This window comes from Cygnus atratus, chromosome 3 (genome assembly GCF_013377495.2).
Source record: "Cygnus atratus isolate AKBS03 ecotype Queensland, Australia chromosome 3, CAtr_DNAZoo_HiC_assembly, whole genome shotgun sequence".
In the NCBI taxonomy this organism is placed as follows: domain Eukaryota; kingdom Metazoa; phylum Chordata; class Aves; order Anseriformes; family Anatidae; genus Cygnus; species Cygnus atratus.
In genome coordinates, this window is record NC_066364.1 from 75,185,031 (window position 1) to 75,206,151 (window position 21,121).

General features: G+C 42.9%; 1 protein-coding gene across 1 annotated transcript; it reads right to left on the minus strand.

Moving 5' to 3' along the window:
* Positions 1–2,332: 2,332 nt before the first annotated feature.
* UNC93A (unc-93 homolog A) lies at positions 2,333–19,338 on the minus strand. Its single transcript, XM_035538799.1, has 8 exons — positions 19,252–19,338; positions 17,011–17,192; positions 15,996–16,225; positions 12,887–13,012; positions 10,104–10,321; positions 8,826–8,961; positions 7,176–7,307; positions 2,333–2,598 (listed from the first exon to the last, which is right to left on the minus strand). The coding sequence occupies exons 1-8, from the start codon at positions 19,336–19,338 to the stop codon at positions 2,333–2,335; spliced, it is 1,377 nt and encodes a 458-aa protein (XP_035394692.1).
* Between the last annotated feature and the right edge of the window lie 1,783 nt (positions 19,339–21,121).

The window sequence follows — 21,121 nt, forward strand, 5'->3', positions numbered from 1 at the left end:
TGCTCCCCTCAGAACCAGGGTTTGCCGCTGTGACCTCACCGTTCCAGCAGAGGCGTGTGGTGGCCCCAGCGCTGCAGGGCAGCCCCAGTACACACACGTGTATAAACCAAGGCTTCGTGTTTGCCCTGGCTCCTTCCAACAATTTATGTGTCACCGTTGCTCATCTTTATACCTATGGGAGGCAGATTTTTTTGGAAACATGATCCTTAATGGTTAGGCATTAAAACTGTTTGTTTGCGGAGTTAATGTGGAATGTCTCTGCGTAATTAAGCTCAGCAGACTGCGCGGCATTAAAGGCTGTATTAAAGTCTTTGAATCCTCAGGGTCACAGACCATAACATGGGCCTGGGAGCTGCCTGCCTTAGGCTTTCGATTCGGAAACAACCATTATAATTATTCTTACTGGTCACAGTTTTTGGTAAGCAGCCATGTACTTCCAGGCCAGAAAGGATGCCAGCCCTTCCAGCTTCATCCTGTCCGACCCTAGCTACGCATCTCATCCCTTTACAGACCACAAGTGTCGGGCTGACAAGGTCATGTTCCCTACACCCAGGCACCCTGATGGCACAAAATCTGCCAGTGGTGATCCCACCGTCGGTGCACAGGCACACGACAGAGGGACACGCACCACGCCTGGCTACATCGCTGTAATGTTTAAAGCCGTGGGCTCTGCTGACCGCCCGGGGGTGCGGCAGCGCTCCCTGCCAGCCTCGCCTCGCCTCTCCCCGCGGCCGGCCGGGCCCCGGGGCTCCCCGCCCTCTGCCCTGAGCTGGTCACCCACCTCGGTCGGCTCCGGCCGCCCCGGGACCCCTCCCTGCCTCCCTGCCGCTCCGTGGCGGCGGGGCCGGGACAGGAAGGGCCGGCGGGCGGCTGCGGCCGTTGCTTGGCAATGGGGAAGGGCGGACAACGGCCCCGCGGCCATGTCGGGATCCTGGCGGAGGCATGTCCTCCCGCCCGCCCCCGGCTTTTGTCCCGGCGCGAGGAAGCCAATTAATGTATCGATATTAATTGCTTGAATCTGACTGTCTTAGGTGCCAGGTGGTGCCGTAAGGCATGGGTTGCCCAACACCTGCCTCCTCAGCAGATGTTGGGGTGTGACCCAGCCTCAGGCTGTGAGCTCTCTGGGAGGAATGGCCAGGCTCGGCTGTCCGTTCTCCAGACCTTGTCACCTGTCTGGTCTCTCACTCCATGTCCTCGTTGTCCCATTGACCCTCCTCCTACACCTCTAGGGAACCGCACTTTGGACTGGGGGCACCGGGGAGCACCTTCAGGAGATGGCGATCACTGGCCTTTGTCACCCCTTGCCAGCTGTAGAGCTCCTGAAGGTTTCAGCCAAGTGGCTGGGGAGGGACCCATCTTGGAGCAGGTTCAAACCCCAGTGTCCATGTCCACTGAGTCGGCTACGCCTGCTGCCACTAGCCTCACACAGCCAGAGGCAGACAGTTAAAAGCTATTGTTTTATTACGGGCTGAACACCGCTGTGGCTGTGGGAGAGATCAGAGCATGTGTGGTAGTGCAACATGGGGTGAAGAAAGGTGAATCCACCTGTGCCCTGCTTGGGGCTCAGGCAGTCCCCCTGAGCCAGGAAGGCAGAGGCCTCATGCCCCCACAACCCTGACCATCGTTTTGTGTCTAGCGTTTAAGTGTAGAGGTGTTCGTAGCTGAACTTGTGCCTGAAGTTGGTTTGGAACACCCTGCAGCAAAATCCCTGTGGCAGGTTTTTTCTGTGATACATTGCTAAACTTTTACTGCAGACACAACTAAGACAAGCTGATGAACTTCGTGCATTTTGTGGTGTTCAGATAAAAACTGTAGATATATCCAGCTTATAGCATAATGCTATTTACAGCAAGTGTTCACAAAACACAGGATGAGAACAATACACATCTTTATAAATAGTGGTTCCATGATCACAGATCATAGATATTATGGTATTATACATGTTCTTTGCAATCAGCTGAGTAACTCCAGGTGCTGTCATCTTCTGATGCTGCATGTGGGATTTGCAGGTTTGGTTATAAACCTGTGGTACCAGGTCCAATCCACAAATACAAAAACATGAAGACTTCAAGAGTCTTTTTTACATTTATTAAGACTTTATTAATTAAAAAAAAAAAAAAAAAGACATTTAGTTGGTCACCTGTATGAAAGGATGAAGTCAGATAATCCTCCTTTATAAGGCTGAAATGTCAAAAAAAAAAAAAAATCGAAGACATTTGTAGTATACTGGCTTTGACATCTGCTCCTTTATCCTCTTTCCAACAGTACCTGTTGGAACACCCATGGAGACATGCCTGTAGGAGATGACCTCGATTACTCTGATGCCATTGGGTTACATAGTTGTTTCCTGGGTGTGAGGTCCTACATTTTCCTTTTTTGTAGCAGCAGGTGTCCCAGGGGAGCTCTTAACTTCCATGTATTCAACCACTCCATATGTGACCATAGACAACACAAGCACAGCCAGTAAAATGTATAGTTTGATGTAGACTTGCAATGTGGTGCTGTAACCAAAGGCAATAACAAATCCACATGATTCCCAGAGACGGTAATTTGCAAAGGCAGCCTCCTTGTGTTTCTCAAATAAAACACCATAGAGTCCTGAAATCAAGGAGATGACGCTTGTGAAGGTTAAATTTGAAACAAGGTATTTTCTGCAACAGAGATAAATAGACCATGAGAGGGAAAATAGACCCTCCCTCAGGAATGTCAGAAGAAGGAAAACAGAGGCTTTGTCTTGGAACATTTTTTTCACTCATATGAAATGTAATAAGTGAAAGAGCAAAAATGATATAGTAGCAAAAATCAGAGAAAAGGGGGAAAGAAAATGAGAGGAAGGAAGAAAGGATGTGTGCTATTGAAGTGAGGTAGCAGGAAGTTTATTTTTCAAATCGTCAGCCAGAAAGGCAAGGTTCGTAGACCAAGTCCTTAAATACTTTCATATTCCCTGGAAGGCTCCCACTGAGCTCAGTCAGCTGCACACCCGCAGCTGGGATTCAGGCAGGGATTCCCGCCTCCAGATCTGACTGGTCAGGCACCCAGGGAAGGGGAGAGGACTTGTTTTCCTCTGGGTGCTGAGCTAGCATCACTGGTGATAAAGAAGCAAGCAATTCCACTGACTCAGCTGTGGTGAGCAGGGAGGAATATGATGAACCTTGACTCTTCTCATCCACTTCTGTATCTAACAACACATATGTTTGAAATATGCACATTCAGCCAATAGACAAAGAGTACAAAGTTCTCTAGAATTCTGGGTAGGCTTAACTAACCTTTCAGCTTTGCTACCCTGGGGGAGACATCATCTGTATGCAAAAACTCACTGCTTCCTGATGGCTACAAGATGACATTAACTGATTGTTTCAATTTACATGTGATGGAAAAGTTGGATAAGTGCATCGTAAGAGGTACTTAGTTCATTAAACTGTCTGTGAATTATTTGATAATCCTTCATAGTTTTGCCTAATAAATGAGCAAGTACAAGTTGTTCATGTAACAGAGACTTTGCGAATATATCCTGTGTTTTCTTCTGAAAAGGGATTTATGCATACATGGAAACGGCAGATTAGTGAAAAGGGTTTAATATAGGAATGTTTCTGGTACCATGACATTTCTACATGTAAAGATTCTGGGTTTCAGCTGGCACCTCTTTTCCCTTCTTATGAAGCCTTCATTTTGGATCAAGGTAATCGGAGAACTGAGTGGGAAGCTATAGTCTGACGTTCAACTGTGGGAAGTGTCGACTTGGCAGGAAGGTTCTAGTTTCCAGGATGCATATAAGCTATCAGCTAGCAGTTATCAAGGAGCACAACGGTGTTTTTTCTTGAACCTAAACATCTATGTGTACCACAAACGCTGCTGAGGGCAGCATGGCACGAGTTGCCTGGCTGAAGCTGTGGAAGGACCCGCTGGGCTGGCTGAGTGCAGAGGCTGCTAGGTCTGAATTCTTGCTGGCAGCCACAGGCCCCTATTTTCATGGAAATATCCATCCTGCTTGCCACTGCCTGCTTTCCCACTCCTACAGCATCTTCCCCTTCCTCTGGTACTGGTAGGCATGGATGTGTAAGAGGACTGCTGGAAATCATTTGAGTCCAGGTTTGTAAACTTTCCAGACTGATTCACATCCTTTCTAAAGGCACGCGTCAGGCTGGAGAGTTTTATTTTTCTGTGGTCTACCTGATAGATCTGCGCTGCACAGTTGTTTGTGCCCACAGTGCAGTTACTGCCAGGAAGGTGATAATAGCAGCTGTGTTCAGTTTAGATAAGAGAGGGCACTACACACTCTGAAACGAAGCAGCTTTCACTGGAAATAAATGAGTGCACACATGTACACAAACATATTAGGAAAGCTTTACAAGATGAAGTGACTCATCTATTGTTTGCCTATATATCCTCTAGGGGGAACTCCAGCATTAACTATCCACAGCAGGCCAAAGTAAACCATCTCTGATTACCATAAAATGCCCAAAGTATGCGGCACAATGCCATTGTATGTATTCAGTGGTTAATCTACTGAGACGGAAGGGGCATTCATGGGATCTTGTCTAAGGAAGCACCACAGATCTTAGTCCCTAATGCTATTTTAGAGGTCTTAGTCTCACCTCATAGCCTTTGGAGTCACAAATTTCTCGTATGATGTTAATGCTGTTTTCCCTGTATAAAACTAATGAAGGGGCAAAGGGATTTTGTCCTAAATGGGCATGTCAAACTGCAGATCCTGTTCTGGCATGCAGCATAATGCAGTACTGTCACTGCACGGTCTGCTGTCATCACTGTGACAACGCAAACCTTGTGCACTTACGTTACTAGAAACTGCAGGATATGTGAGGAAGGTAAAAACAAACAAACAAAAAAAAAAACTGTGCAAACATAAGAACTTTTTTTTTCCCCAGTTAGCAACAAGTCTGAAATTTTTGTAAGCATCCAACAGAAATCTGGGAATGTAGATGACCTATTACAGTGCTGTAATAGGGGTCAGACTTGTCTCAGCACTGCAGAGCTCACTAGCAATGAAGAGTCATCCACCATTTGTGCCATGTCAGGGGGTTGGGAACTGCAGCCATCTCCCAGCCTTGGTCTCCAACACTGAGGTCCTCTGCACTACCCCTTTTCCTAGTGAGGGCACCAGGTGCCCCTTCCTCAGGCATACAGAGGTGTCCTTACTGAGGTGTCCTCAAGATAATCAAGTGTCTGAGGGCAAGGCTTTCTGAGAAGATCGCTTATCATAGTGGGAGACTTAAAATTCTGGTTCTCAAGAGTGTTGGGAAGGAGATAGATGAACAGCCAGGGAGACTATGGCCAGAAGCAGCAGGAAATGAATGAACAGCTTTTCTTCAGAGAGGGCAGGTGATAACTGATGCTCTCTTTTCATGAACCTAAATAATGAGAGCATTGATTTTAAATTGTGCCAAAGTCAAAGGCACAAGGCTGTGGGTTGAGATAAGAGAAGCTGAGAGGGTGTCAGTTGATTCATGTACCAGCTCTGCTCCAAGGAATATGACCTGGAGCTGCTGGAAAGACGGAAGAAGTCAGACTGGTCAGTTCCTTGTTTGCTACACACACTGGGAAGGAGATTGCTGTAAGTGCCGGGCAAAGGGCTGTGGTGATTTCCCTCTGGCTCTGTAGGAGGAACATACTGATTTATCCAGTGAGCAAAATCATCTCATCATCTACTGAAGCAACCAGAGGGAGGAAGGCCCAGACACACGTGCTGATGTGGGCCCAAGCAAGCTAGTTCTGTAACATGCGTATTCCTACGGTATCTGCCAAATATGAATCTGAGGTGGAGGAAAATAATACTCATGAATAAAGAATCAAAATATGGGAGCAGGTGGGAGAACATTTAACTGTATCTTGCGGACACAAGCTACGGCATTGACTTAAAAAGACTGCGACTGACAGTCATTAGCAGGCTGTACTTCAAGGCATCAGAGACTATGGCTCTTTCTTGCCCCCTCCAGCATTTTGTAGTCTTTCTTCAGTCTCTAGAAGAGCAATTCCTCTAGTTTTGGTGAGGGATAAGTTTAAAGGATCCCTTACAGAAGTCAGTTTGTATCAGCTCAGTATCTGAACTGTCAGTGTATAATAATTTCACTGTATCACAAAGCAGAAGAACACAAAGATTATAAGGACAACTGCTATGTATCAGACAAGAAGTTCAACCATAGCCTTCCAGTAACAGACTCCTAGGGTAAGAAATGAGGCAAGTACAGAATGATCTTTCCCCTCTGATGCTCTCCTGACTCTGGCAATCAAAGGCAAAGGAACTTTCTGTGTTGGAGGTTTCCTCTGGATCACCAGGCTTAGTAAACCCCAAGAGCATTTTCCCCTGAAATGATGTAATTCCAGCCTAAAACTGTTTACGTTTTGGGACTTTTGTAAATCCTTTGTCAATGAATACCACAGTTCAATTATGTAATGTGTGAATAAAAGCATTTCCTTCATTTTTTATGAAGGCTGCTGCAGGATAACTTTATTTGTTAACACTTTCTCTGTTATTGAGTGAAATACTGAATAAATCATTTTTTCCTAACCACCTTTTCCATACTATTCATAATCTCACTGGCTGCTTTCCATACTTATCACTTGTGTGGGCTGAAGCATTCTAGTTTGTTAGTCTTCCTTCACATGGAAGTCTCCAAAGGCTCTGCTCCTTTTTGTTGCCTTCTTGTACCTTATCACATTTGATTATGATTTTTAAATGGAACAAATCAGAACTGCATGAATTATGGATTTACATGGTTGCATAATATTGCTCTCTGTGGTTTTCTCCCTTGTTTGTTTTTTTTTTCTAATAATTCCTAACAGCCAATTTGCTGCTTCTTTTGTTAATGATCTTTGAGTTGATCCTTTTTTTCAGTGCTCTCCTTTATTACAAAAGACAGACTAAATATATCATTTTTCTGAATTTTCTAATTTTCTGTGAAAAACTTGCACTCATCCAGAATATTTATTCTAAATCTCTCTTCATTTTGGAAAAAAAAATGTTTATTGAGTATTCTATTTTCTTATTCCTAACTTGTTCTTATTTCTTCAGGTCTCCAAAGAGCTAACATATTTCTTTCAGATGTTGTCTTAGTCCCATCACAATTATTATGCACGTTCTAAACCAGATTGTTTATAAATACAAATGTAAATTTTTATATCTCAGGAGAATTCATTTCATTGTCACCAGGACTTACCATTAGTTTGTGTCTGCCAAATGGCATCAGATATGCCCCAAAGAGCAGGGAATATGAAGAACACAACAAGCTGGTTAGGATGAGGTTTCCACAGCAGTAGTGCTATTATGCAGGCAATGTTTGTAACTGTGGCTGTCAATTTAGAAAGAAAGAAGTGAAATATAAATGTTATTATAAGCAGGACAGATAGTGGTAGATGCACTTTAAAATTCTACTCCCAACTAAAGCACAAGGCAATCTTAAAATCTTTCTGGTTCATTGAGATTTGCACTGACTGGGTTGATATCACATGAAATACAAGACAATGCGATCCTTTTGCAGTCTTCAGTTAATAATTCTGAGGAGTGTCCTAAACTGAGAGATCCTGGAAGCTGGTGTGTCTTATATCCCAGAGGATGAGAACTGCCACTCACCAGCAGAAGAGGCTACTGAAAGCCCTGCAATCCAAATGCGATGCATGTGGCACGGGAGAGGAAGCACTGGTCGCCTCTCCTTAGGTAGCCCTTAAACACAGATTTTGTTTCAGGTCTAAAGGAGGCAATTAAGGATGTCTAGAGTGACTGCTGTCTTTCTGTCTTTCTTTTTAAAAGCAGCACGTAAATGAGTAACTGGCTGTTCTCTGTCACGGGCACACATTTAGAGTCTGAGTACAAAGACTATTAAACAGAACTGAGAGGTTAGAGGTCTTGCATTACTAATGCTATTTTTTTTATGTATTTTAATTTGCTTTTTTTTTTTTTTTTTTTTACATCTAAAGTTAGGTTCACAGAATGAAATGCATGTAGAACAATCACTGAATAGTGACAGTAATATAAAGGACACTAAATTTCTTCTTCCTTGCCCAGGTTTAAAAATTCCTGTGGAGGTCTCTAATAATAGAGGTCTGTGTAATGGAAGTAAAGTATCAATACACCTCAGCGTAGATACTTCAGTGGATACTAGGACAGAAATTAAATATTTCTTGGTGTTCTTCTGCCTCCATTACTTCCTGTAACAGCATTCTCTGGAGATGGAGAGGTTCTTAAATATACAAATCTCTTCTCATGGCAATCTGAACATTGCTGTTCCATATACAGGCCCTCAAGTTATTTTAGCCTGACACATTAGCATATGACCCTTTCCTTTATTTTTCACCCTTTAGAACAAGGAGTGAAAAGGACACTAGGCCAGCCTTTTAAATTTTCCTAAAATTCCTAGATTGGTTATTGACAGTCCTTGGTTCACCACCCCCGAGACTCAAATCAGCAGTGTATCCTACTAGGTTCTCGGTGGCTTTTGCTCCGTAAAGGTGAGGAAGTTTCACCCCAATGGAGAAGTCCTTCTCAGGTACAGTGTAGACCTCAACTTCTGCATTGTAAGATCATTTATCACCGGTTGCATTAGAGCTATAAAGCATCAAAGCTGTAAGATGCTTTCTGAGTAGATAAAAGCAGGGTTAACTACACCAGCAAAGTGGTGTAAGGCAGTGACTTGAACACAGTGGTTGGCTGTGCTGCTTCTCTTCTCATGAGTTAAGTTTTCCCCCCAATTGACTTTGGTTTTAACTGAGAGCTGACAGGGAGCTCTCCCTTTGTAGTGCACACGAAGAGGGGAGCACTGGATTTGATATTTTACATGAGGTGATCAGTCCTTCAAGTGACCTTTACATACCTAATGCAAAAAGGAGTTTTCTACCCGTGAACTGAGAGATCTTTCCAAAGAGCAGAGAGCAGAGGGAATTCACAGCTGAAAAGCAGATCATCACGTAACCAACATAGTGTATCCCCAGGGCACAGGTCACATATGTCTGCAAGAGAACAGACGGTGGTGACACACTGGCTTCAGGGAAAATATGCAGCTAAGGTTCAAGGGTCTTAGCCTGTGTATTTAGTAAATAGCCAGCATAGACAAGGTCAAAGGAGCACAGCTACGGAGTTTGCTGACAGGTCTCTGGAGTACTGACATAGTTGGCCTTCAGCAGTGATATCCCTAACCTGGTTCCCAGTCAGACCTATGCTATGCAAACAGAGCAGTAACAAGCAGGGGAAAGCACTGGGGCACTGCTCACTATGCAAATAAAACTCCTGGCAGTGGCACTAAGAGTTTTCTGCCCTTCCCTTTGTACCTCAAGATCTGAAGATCAACAATCGGCACTATGGTTATCACTGAGCATGGCCCGGGAAATGAAGAGGACCTCACCTGCAAGAGCATGCAGCCTCTGGACGTGGCCATGGAGTGCCCCTCTCAATGCATTCAAACACAGCAGCAGGTGCACTCTTCCATCTGCTTATATGCAAGGTTTGAAAGCTTAAATTTCAAATAAGCAGCTCAGGAAGTTTGCCCCCTTTCTCTGGAGGCTTTCTCAACAAATGTGTGGAGAGCACACCTGCTACATGTCCAGGTTTGGAGAGGAATTGGAGGAGCAGAGGAGGTTTTGATCGTTTTGATGTCAGGGTTTGGACCTGCTACACTAGCGACTGGTGAGGGCTTTCAGCCAGCAATGTTGATGGCTTGCCCTCATACTGTAAAGGTTCATAAAATAAAATATGTGGTATGTGTGCTGACTTGCACTTACAGAAACTCTAGGGAAACCAGAAGGAAGGAAGATACAAAAGCTTTGCAAACTTCTGGCTTTTCTCCCAGTTTGTTATTTCAACAAGCCAAAGAGTTTGAACCTGTAGCTCTCTTCTGTGGCCTCCACTGATGAGTTAAGCTCTCCACTGTGCTCTTTTTAAGGCTGTTCCAAGGGACATGTTTACGGCTGGCCTATTCTGTTTGAGGATGTCACCCAGAGTTCATTCAAGTAGAAGTAAGCAGTAATTTAGCTAGCCACAAATCACCATTGAGAACATCTTCATTTAACAAGTAAATATAGATCAGATGCAACAGTAAGTCACAAAGGCACAAAAACCCAATCAGACAGAAATAGATTTGTGTTGTCATCCACACCTTTGTGTAGTCACCAGCAAGAAATCCCTGTTCAAACCCACTGTACATTGTCAGAGGGATTAGAAGGCATTGTCTTTTATCTTTAAGGTGCTGGAAAGTTGCTAGGAACGTAGACCAAAGGGATGGTGTCTTTTGTATTTCTTTCTCAGTCTCTGCTTGGTCAGATTTGATCTGGTCCAGAAATATAACAATCAGCAACACAGCTAGCACACCACTAGCTGCAAAAACAAAACAAAAAGTTCATGAAAAAAATGAGGAACACTGGAAGAAGGATGGGAAATCGCTTGTTGCTGTTATTGTTCTGACTTAGTGCTTAGCTCTCTATGGGATGTTTTGGCAGATGAATATGATTCCGCTTCAGTGTAAAGGCCATTTCTGTGTAAACAAGGAGGCCTGATCTACATTTGCATCTTCAGCATACAACTGTGCACCTCGCAAATCCCCTCTGCTTAGCTGTGACTCGCCTGTTGTGACAGCCGCCAGGCCAGCTGCATGGCCACTGAGGGTGATGGCTCACCCTTCCAGGGCAGGCCAGGGGTCACGGGGCTGGGGAGCTGGCCAGAAAGAGCTCCCTTTGGATCTATCAAAAGGCTTTAAATCAACACAAGCAAGGAATATTCACTTTCAGTGCCAAGGCATTCATGGTTGCGGGCGGATCTTCCTTCAACTACACGGAAAGAAAAATAAAGCACTAGGAGTAGAACCGCTGCCTTGGATCCCAGTACATGTAGCCCTTTTATTTGGTTAGCTATTTGGTCAGCTCTGAGCAGGACTTTGAGTACAGAATATGTGCTGTTTTAAAAATGACAGTGAACAACTGTGGGTGACTTGAAAAAGACACAGGTTACAGCTTTGAACCTATAATTTCCTAGCAGAAGCAGCATATAAAAGAATACATAGCGTAGTTAATTAAAAAATGAATGTGTATGTATCAGTCTACATTTGTTGCTTGTGGAGTGAATCAATACAATTTTGTTCATGTTATCAGGAAGGTAATTGTAGCTAATAATATACACGAAGCCACAGACTGGCAACTGATTGCTTTATGGCAGATACAAGGCATGTCTGTGTTTTCTCTCTTACTGATGTAGCCTAGAAATCCATCCATGCAAACAAGTGGACTTAGAGAATAAGAGGAGAACCAGGCCCCTCTTCTCATCCACGTGGCTTGTTTAATGTCCTCCTATGTTACTATATTTGTGCTACTTTCTGATGACTTTTACTGTCCAAATACATTAGCAGATTTATATTAAATTGCCTCAATTTCTAATTGTTTATTATTTCTCACCAATGTCTTCTAGAATGAAAATATATTCTCCAGCGTACTGTTTCTCCACTGTGGCTGGACTGTAAGCCATTAAGAGGTGTGTATTCTGCCAGGGTGTTCATTAGTGTGTATGGGCTGATGGCAGGACTTAAATGGATGAGAGCAGGACGTGCACATTTACAGAACAAATATTCTAACAAATATGTCAAATGAACCAAGAGTGACTACAGGAGATAAATAACTGCATGGCTTAATAGTGATTGGTATGAACATAAATAGAAACATGCACAAAATAAACAACAGGAGACATCCATTATTGGCTCTACCCAAGCTGGCAAAATACGTATTCAGCAACCAAACAGGGGAGACGTTTTAAAAATGTCTCTAAATTAAATATCTAGCTATATGGCTTCCCCTGAGGTAGGAAAAGACATATCTTTTATTAAAAGCTTAAAAGAAAAATGAAACCCTACTGACGCAAGGTCAGTAGACAGTGGGGTTGCATTCATTTTGCATGAGCAAAGCCTAAGGGAGTGCTGTATATGTTAGTCGTCAAATTTAAATTAGAACTTGCGAGCCAAACCTGCCTTTAACAGAAAGGCATCAGCTCCAGCACACTCTGTAAGGGAAATTGGGGAATACTCTTTGCGTTTTCTCACCGATAAGGAATGGAGGCTTGGGAAGGAGAGAGGATTTGCTGTGATGGACTCGTCTGGTGAGTGCTGGCTCTGACTGGGTTGCATACGCTCTGTATGAGCATATGACAAATTCTATCCATCTGTCCCAGAATAGTGAGCATATATGTGTGCAGAGACTGCGAAGATATTTTAACAGAGGTAAGGTGACATATTGCCTTGCTAGATACTTCCCCGTTATCTAGAGATGAACCTGTTCTGAGCCAGATGCATTTTGAACTTTCTTCATTGCTACAAGATGTCACTGTATGAATCTTTACATATCTATTTTTGTCATTCCAGTTTTTGATGGCATCAACCTTCCCCGTCTTTGATTTCTTTCTAGCCTTATGCAAGGAAGGTCTATTGGAGCTGTCGTTACTAAATGACAGACGTGCCAATTCGCCTAGCGCTGCTTTTTATCTTCGCCTTTCGCACAAATGTATTATAATTCAAGCATCACAGCTGAGAATTGACTGAAGCTGTAAAATCTCAGCAGGGATCCAAAAACCTCCCCCCTAAATGACTGCATGTTCTGGGAGCCATGGTACAGATCCACCTCTAATTACAGTACAGTCCTATGGGGGTCACCATACCGGGCTACAGCTTTACTCCAGGTGAAAAGTGGCTTGCTCCTTTAGGCAAAAATGATGTGGCACCGGCACACAGCATTTGAAACTCTTCAGGAAGGAGTTGTTTACAGCTCTCACATATCATATTTCTTTTTAGCAAATTGGGTTGAAGGAGGAAGTTGGAAACTTAATCTGCACAATGATGCTTGGTTTCACAAATAGTGGGTTCCTCATCAGCGATATTCATTACAGATTGCGTGGATTACTTACCGGTGTAGATCCCTAGCAGAGTGTATTTTAAGGACTCGGAGGGTCCTGCTGACGCAGTGGTGTTAGTGGTCTCGCTCATGCAATCATGTGCTCCGCAGCACGCTAGGCTTTCTTCTGAGATTTCCACTGTTTCAGTAAGAACCAAAAGAAAAGCAGGACAGAGAAGACATGAGGTGAGTGCACACTGGATATAAGGACATAATGAGAAGGGAATCCAGCACTCAGTGATTAATCATGGTTTCAAATCCTTCCCAGTTAGAGGCGTTTAACTTCAGAATCCAAGCTTAACACAAAAATTTGGTTTAACAGAAACAGTTGCTTAAGGCAGAGCACTGAATTGGCAGTTATTTGGAGATGTGGACTAAAGCCAGAGGCTTAAATCTGAATGCCATCTCAGATTGCAGCATTTAAAGTTCCGGTGTGTATCAGTACCTCTTAATCATAATACACCACCGGAAAGGTCCCTCAGTTCACAACAGCATCAAACGGCTGGACCTCAGCTCTTACAGCCAGAACATACTGTCCCTCTCCAGGTAATTTCTGTATAAGTTATAGCAATGGAAACCACCTTGAGACATCTTCCTGCTTTATTAATTCAAATTATGATTACCTGTTAATGCAGTCTTCCAAGAATCCGGCTTTTCCTGGCTTTGTTATGGGCTTTATTACTATTTGAGAACATACTTGAAACCAGACCAGCTTGGCAGAGTTTGGAGTAAGACCTTTGCTTTGTTTAATCCCTTCAGCCTTGTGCTGGGCACGTGCCAAAGCGGCACATGTGCGCACACTCACACACCCTGTGCGTCCCCGTGACACTGTGCCCACTTCCTCCGGGACCCTGTCTGTAAAGGCAAAATACTGACCCTAAACATCGTCCCAGATAATCTGTGCAGTGGGAATTGATGATCAAAACCCCATAATTTCAGTACTTTTGTTGTAGAATTTGTCATTGGCCCAAGCATAATAAAGGGCAATATGGTGTACCTTGGCTGGTTCCTTAAACAGGGCCTGATCTGTAATTTTTCAGTCGAGTTACTGAGTAACTACTTTTAGTGTGCTTTCCCCCATTGCTTCCAATCAGTTCTGCTGTGATGTGAAGCAGCTGTTCACCAGTTTCATAAACAGCTTTAGATTCAATACCAGATTAAACTTAATAACATAAAGAAAATTATTATTATTGCCAATGGCTACTTCTATGTGGTTTTGGACAAACAGATCCTCAGCCAAGTTATGATATGCAAAAAGTGACTCACACTAGTAAAGCATGGAAGAGCATAAAACAAGTATTTTATCTGTACATATATCATCTGAAGATGAAGATGAAGTTGTAATTAGAGGTATAGAAGGTGCCAGGCTGGGTATGCTCTGTTCTTTTGGAAATAAGGCTACAATATCAACGAATGAGAGACGATGACTCTTGCAACTTACATTGATTGCTGTCTCCCGATGTAGCATTGCATCACAAAGCAGCTTGCCTTGCTGAGTCTGGATGCAGTGATGCAGGCAATATGTCAACACATTCTGATTCTGTGGGTGCATACTGTATCTTTCTTACTGCTCAATGAATTTTTAAGCACATTTGAAGTGGGCAGTATAGGTAGGTGCCTTTGCTGCGTTGTCAGAGGAGAGGCAAAGAACTGAATGCCTGAAGACCCTTACCCCAGCCAGAAGTTCTCTCTAGATTAAAGCCGAGTCACACTGACAAGGCATGGTTGGGAAGTATGACTTGTAGCATGGCTGCTCATCACTGAGATGTGCTGGTCATTGCACACCTCTCAGGAGCACAGCCATCCCTGAAATCCCACGTAGCTGACAAAAAGTAAGTAAAATTTAGAGTTTCTTTGGACTTTAAGGAACATCCCTGGATGTAAAACTAGGAGGGGATTTACAAGACAGACAGCATTTTAATCCTCTTATTAACATCACTTAATGTGATGCGTACTGTGAGGCAAGGAAGAGTAAAATGTTTTGGAGACCCCACAGCTGCACCAAATCCTCTGGCCTGCAAATGAAATCAGAGCATCTGGTCCCTCCTGAGACATCGTGTGGCTCAGTAATCAGGTCAGCAAGGCTCTGTTGCAAGTGATAAAGTCCTTCAGCATTCTGCTTTGATGGTGTTTGGGTTTAAAGGAAGCCTGATTCTCCATAAGTGTCACAACTACCTTGCCATATAGCCAAGGATTCAAAGATTAAATCCTGATGCCAACTCCCTGACATTTAGGTTCAACCTAATCCCTATGTGAATATCCCCCAGAGGACGTACAGTTTAACTGAGTCAGGGAAGAGAGGTAACTTCTTGCTATTCATAGCAGCAGTGGATATAGAAAACTCCTTCCATGTGCATCCTGTTCTGACTTTGACAGAATAGGGAAAGCCTGGGAGACTGCAATAATTATAATACACCATAGCACTTTGAATCTCTAAGGTGGTGTCCAAGTATTAATTTATCTTCACAACTGCCCATTTAAAGCTTATGCCAATTACAAGCTTGGGAAATGAGGGCAGTGCTGGTGAGTGATTTCTTCAAGCTACATCAACATCTGCTGCCTGAACCTGAAACATGCTGGAGGAGCCCTGGCATGCAGACTCCTGCCAATAGCTACTTCTGTTTCTTCTTGACATTTCTGAAAAGCACTAATTTTCAGTAAGCACCAACATCAGCTTGACTAATCGTGAATGTTTAGCAGCAAATTAATTCAATACTACAAGCTTTGCGAAAAGGCTGCTCCAGTGCCTTTTGTGTTAATCCACTTTAAATAGAAGTCAGATCCGAAAGACTGTCACTGCCAGCAGCCTATCTGTGCTTTACAAGACAGGGGTGGAATTCAAAAGGAACTCAATAGATGTCTATTTTTGAGCTAGTTGTCTGAACTCTGTTTATAGCTGATAAAGAGTTGATAGAAAATAGACAATTCCAGAGAGCAATTTAGCCAATCTACTTCAGACATCTGCCTTCAGATGAGCAAACTCACATCTGAAGTATTTGTTTTCACTGCCTAGGATGAGAATTGAGGGTCAGCAGCTCAACTACAGAAATCTATCTTTTAGCTATCTAAAACTAGCTGATGTATATAGTAGAAAGAAGTGCCAAGAATTTAAGTTATTTTACCTTTGTTGGAAGACTGGCTAAATATCAGGGATGAGATAAGATTTCCCCAGATTCCAGAGGACTGAAATATCAGAAAGAAGACCCCAAAGTATTGGTTGATAATGTCTTTCCCATTTTTTCCTGCTTTCTCAGCATATGAATTGCCAGCAATGGTGAGGTAAGTGCATTTGGCAGACCAGAGTGGTGCTCCTCCTAAGCCCAGGATCACAGAGGTAGGGATTAGTGTGTACCTGCCAAAGAACACTTTATTTAGCATGGTTATCATCCATTAGTGTAACAATCATTTGCCCAAAGTTCCAGAGGCAAAAATAGACATCAAAGAAATAGATTTATCCTGTGTGTGATTCAACAAATCTATGATGTGAAACCAAGAAAGGGCCAGTCTTCTGAATCTTAGGATCTGAAAGCACTCCCAGCTGTGTCCAGGGGCTAGGTCTAGCCTAGGCTGGCTAGGTCTGTGTGTGCCCTATCCCCTTGTACTTGAGAATTACATTGCACCTGCCCCTTGGAAGATGGATCACAACACCTTTTCTCTGCAGATTTCCATCCCCTGTCACCAGAGAGCAGAAGCAAATTGTTCATCCACCTCTGAGAGGGTGAGGCAGGAACGTGCCTCCTCATGTGGTCCTCTGCTCACAGAGCCGCTGACTAGAAAACAGCTTTCCCTTCAGTACTTCCAAAAATAGTCCAAACAGTCATTTGGATTTTCAATTAACCTTTTTTTTTTTTTTTTTTTTTTAAGGGAAATCTCTGCTACATGTATGAGCTAGAGAAGCAGCATCAGGTGGGTAGGTGGATGTATTCATTCTGGCTTTTTGCAGCTTTTCACTTCTGCTCCAGCTGTTACTGGATTTATTTATCCCTACTCCTTGCAGGCAATACCTTTGGCATTTAACTTTTACATCCACAACATGGAGCTAGGGTAGGGGTTGAGATGAAAGAGAGTTTTGCCCTAACTGTTATCTAGTCCAGAGACAGTAGAGAGGGTTCAAGTACTTAAACTGAGCACTAGTACCAGCTAGCATAGAAGTTCCCCAAGGAGAAGGCAATGTAGCAGCACATAGAGCCTGCGATGGTCCACTTGCAACCCAGCTTCTTGATGAGGACTGGAGGGAGAAACATGGACGAGATGATAAGAGCAGCATAGAGAACACTTAGGGAAGCAACACCCAGGCCTTCCTCTGAGTTGAGACTGCTCTGCAAGGACAAAAACAGCGGGTGAGACAGATTTTACCACAGGTGTATGCTGCTATGGTGTACAGAGGGTGGCTTCATGCAGATATAGTAATATCCAGCCCTAGCTTCCCCCGTCTCCAACTCCTTTCCCCAGAGCATTTTGCTTGTGCATTAATGCTTATTTTCTCACAGTGATAGCCCTTTTATAAAAATACAGTACTGAACCACGTGAGGATTGCTCAGATCCAAAGTGTTGGTCAGTACTGTCTTAGATTATTTAATGTAATTTGTTTGAGTTTCTTGTTGAAAGCAAGCTGAATGAAGGATAATCTCTTTTTTTTTTGTCCTTCTCTCTTTGCCCCAAGCAAGAATATCCTTAGCTCTGTATTGCAAGAGCTGACTTCGCCACAGTGAAAGATTCTTTACTTCAAACTGCAGGTCTGATACTGTCTGAATTCTTCAGCCATCAGGACAAGGAGCTGAGGAGGGGATTTCCTCTGTTGAGCAGTGTCAGTGCATTTGGGGACTGGAAGAGTTGTTTTGCCAACAGGCAAAGAGACTTCCTGATCACAGAGGTCTCATTTCTAACACATCAGGTGTCTGCTTTTGTCAGCTACAACTTCCCAAAATTAGGAGCCAGGCTTTCCAAATCATATGGTTAGCTTAGTTGTTAAGAGGGTTTGCTGTGTTTGTTTTTTTTTTTGGGGGGGGGAGAAACATTGAAATAAATGGTGCCTGTTTTCAATACCTATCCTGCAGGCTACAAATCAATAAAATAACCTACTTTTGATTGTGTCTCAACAAGTTGTCTTTAACCACCAAGATAAAATGGAGGGAGAAGAGGTCTACTTTGTAAGTTGGCACCACTCCGTGCTGCAGGAAAGGGAACATCGGTGTTCCAGCACTTCACCTGAACATGCATGGCTTCAGATGAGTTTCTTGACTGTGATGTCTTGTGTTTATCATTGCCCCTCTCATTAGTCTGCCCAGCTCGTAACATCTCCATCCATTTTGGGACTGTTTTTGCAGAACTTTCTTGGGCTTGGAATTTGAGTGTTAGCAAATATAAACTGATCTCGGAGAGAAGAGACAGGTGTGCAGAGCTAGGGGGGACCTCCCCTGAAATGAGCTGAGCTCCTTGTTACTGCAAACAACTGTATCGTATTATATATGTATCATATTATACAGAAAAGGAGCCTTAATAAACATATCAGGCTCCACCTTTAAAGCATAGAGATTCCTACACCAGTTGGAAAATCCTACAAGAACTTAATTGCTCAGGGATATCTTTTAATATCCTGCCTAATCCTGGTCATGGATGGCTTATATACATTTGTTTGTAATTAGACCAGCAGTCTTCTAGTCTGGAAAACTCCTTGCATTTACCTAACCTGAAGTATTCATAGAAAGCAATGGTATCCCCTCTGCGTTTTATTTTTCTTTACTATACTAAACAAGCCAGCTCTGAGGTACGCTATGCTGAGTGTTCAAGTCATTTACAAACCTCTGTACTGTGTTTTAGGATGTTAATGTAAATACAAGCTGGGGCTGCCTTTGATATAAAATAAGATTTTTTTATTACAATGTTACATCATTAAACTATATTATTTTATGTTCAAATTATTTAATAAGGTGGGCATATATTTTTATTTAACATCACTGTATTATAATAATATTGAAATTACAGGAATTTAGAAGTATTCATAAGAAACCCTTTTCCAGAAAAGTAATTTGTTTTCAATTTTGCAATATATTCTGAGAAATATCTCAGAGAAGTTTTCATTCAGGTTTTCATTCAGACAGCTTATATGGATCAAACAAAGTACTCTGATGCAAGCATTCAATCTATTTGAGAAGTATTAGAATCATCTATTTAGTAGATGCTATGGGTCTGGGTGAGGGATTCTAACCTGTGCCAAGCTGATGTCCTACCCTATGTAATTCAGGGAAAAAAAAAAAAAAAAAGTGCATACCTTCCTCACAGAAGCCATGGAAAGACTGAGGGATTTCACACCACCAGCTGGGCTGGTGCACTTCCAGGCCAGCTGTCCTGCCAGCTAATGGGAGATGCTCCACTTACCTGCAGACTCTGGAGCCCTCCATAAGCAGTGAAGAGAAGTAAAAATCCAAAAGAAATGACCAAAACGTTCTTAAGATTCCTTTCCATGTTGATTCAAACAAGACAAAGCTCTCCCAGATCACAGAATCGATCCAATTATTCCAGGGGATGCTTTGAGATGGAGAAAAACAGATTATGTTTTGTTGGAAAAGATCACTTCTCACTGTATTTGTAAAGGAAAGAGTTGTTAATTATTTGAGGATCGGCCAATGAACTTTACTTTTTCCGGTACTGAAAAGTCCTCATGGAGCTGTTACTCATTCACCTGTTGTGCCTGTGAGGCAATAAGGACTGTTCCCAAGGGACATCTATCAGGTTTTATTAGATTTGTGTTTGATACTCAGCTATATAAGTCATTTGTGATACTCAGACTGATTTTAATATTGCAGCCATACATGATATATCTCTCCCTTATCACTAGCACGGGAGAAAAAAATTGCAAGCAGTTTAATGCCTGTCTGGCATAACGATACACCAATCCATAAAGGGCAAAGATTAAAAGATCATGTGGAAATCTATATTAGGCCTATTGCTTAACTAAGGTTAGAGAAGAGTACTAGGAAATGAGATTGTTTGTGTTAAAGTCTCATCTGCATACAGCAGCTCCATCGCTGTGCAGTGTATCAAAACACGTTGCTGGCTGCCTGGCAAATGGCAGCTCCTTCATCCACAGGGGAACCACATCACATGGCTTTGATGTTTCAAATTTACCAAGTTGTAGTCATTAAAATCATTTTTTTTTCTCATCTTTCCCATCAACAAGAAGAAACATAGACCTAGCAAATAAATTAAAAAGCAATTTACCTTCCCCTTCTCTAGCCCCTGGAAAAAAAGCATCCATTTTGGGATGTATTTTACCTTCCCAGTGCTGCCTGGCTCAAGGGGTGAGAAGTTCCTCCCTCTCCAGCCTGTCCTGCTATGTTTGCCCCTGTTTTTCCCTATTCTCCCTATTTTCTGTTTGTTAGTGACACACTGGATGCTCTGGCCACTTTTTGGATACTCCCCTTCTGAACACACCAGGTTCCCCTGCCCCTAAGCCAGGCAGGGTGAGCAGACCCCCTCCAAATGCTTCCTGCAGCTTTAGCAGGGGAGGGATTTGAACCTAGGAGCAAAATGGGATCCAAGACCCATGCCATACCACGAACATGTTCAAGCGGAGGTGGTAGGACATGGGTCCATAGCGTCCAGCGAGAATACAGAGTTTAACTGGCTTGCTCCAAATCCCACTAGATGGCAGAATTTTGCTTCCCAGAGGGACACTCGAGGGTGAGGGGAGGAAGTTGTAATGCATTAATTCATTTAATACATTAAAGAGGTCACGGCTAGTTTCGCCTTTGGAGAAAATTCCAGTATATGCCTTTTCATTTTCTTCTTTTGTCTTACAATCTTCTGGAATGAAATAATGCAGAAAACATAATCTTTTAATTCTCTTTTGTTAATGGTACTTCTACATTGCAAGTCTAGAAAGTGAAATACTGGCTTTTTATTTTACAGACGGCCATGCTCAGCATGCAAACAGTTTCAATTAGATCACAATGTGACTCCTGTTTTGCAGTGGTTTTAATCCTCTATAAAGCTTATAAACCAAACTGGTGCTACTTTGGCCTCCTGTTTTCCCATCTTTTTAGGTTTACGGACCCTTGCAATCTTCCAATCCAGATGCCTGCATAATGAATTTACACCCAGTGATGTTTCTTTTGTTTCTTTTTTGGACACCTTAGAAATACTCTGCAAAATTCTAGGGAGCTGAGGTCACATTTCCTGAAAAAGTGAATGAGAAAATGCAAGAACAACAGTTATCCTAAGCTAAAGCATAGTTATAACCTGCTCC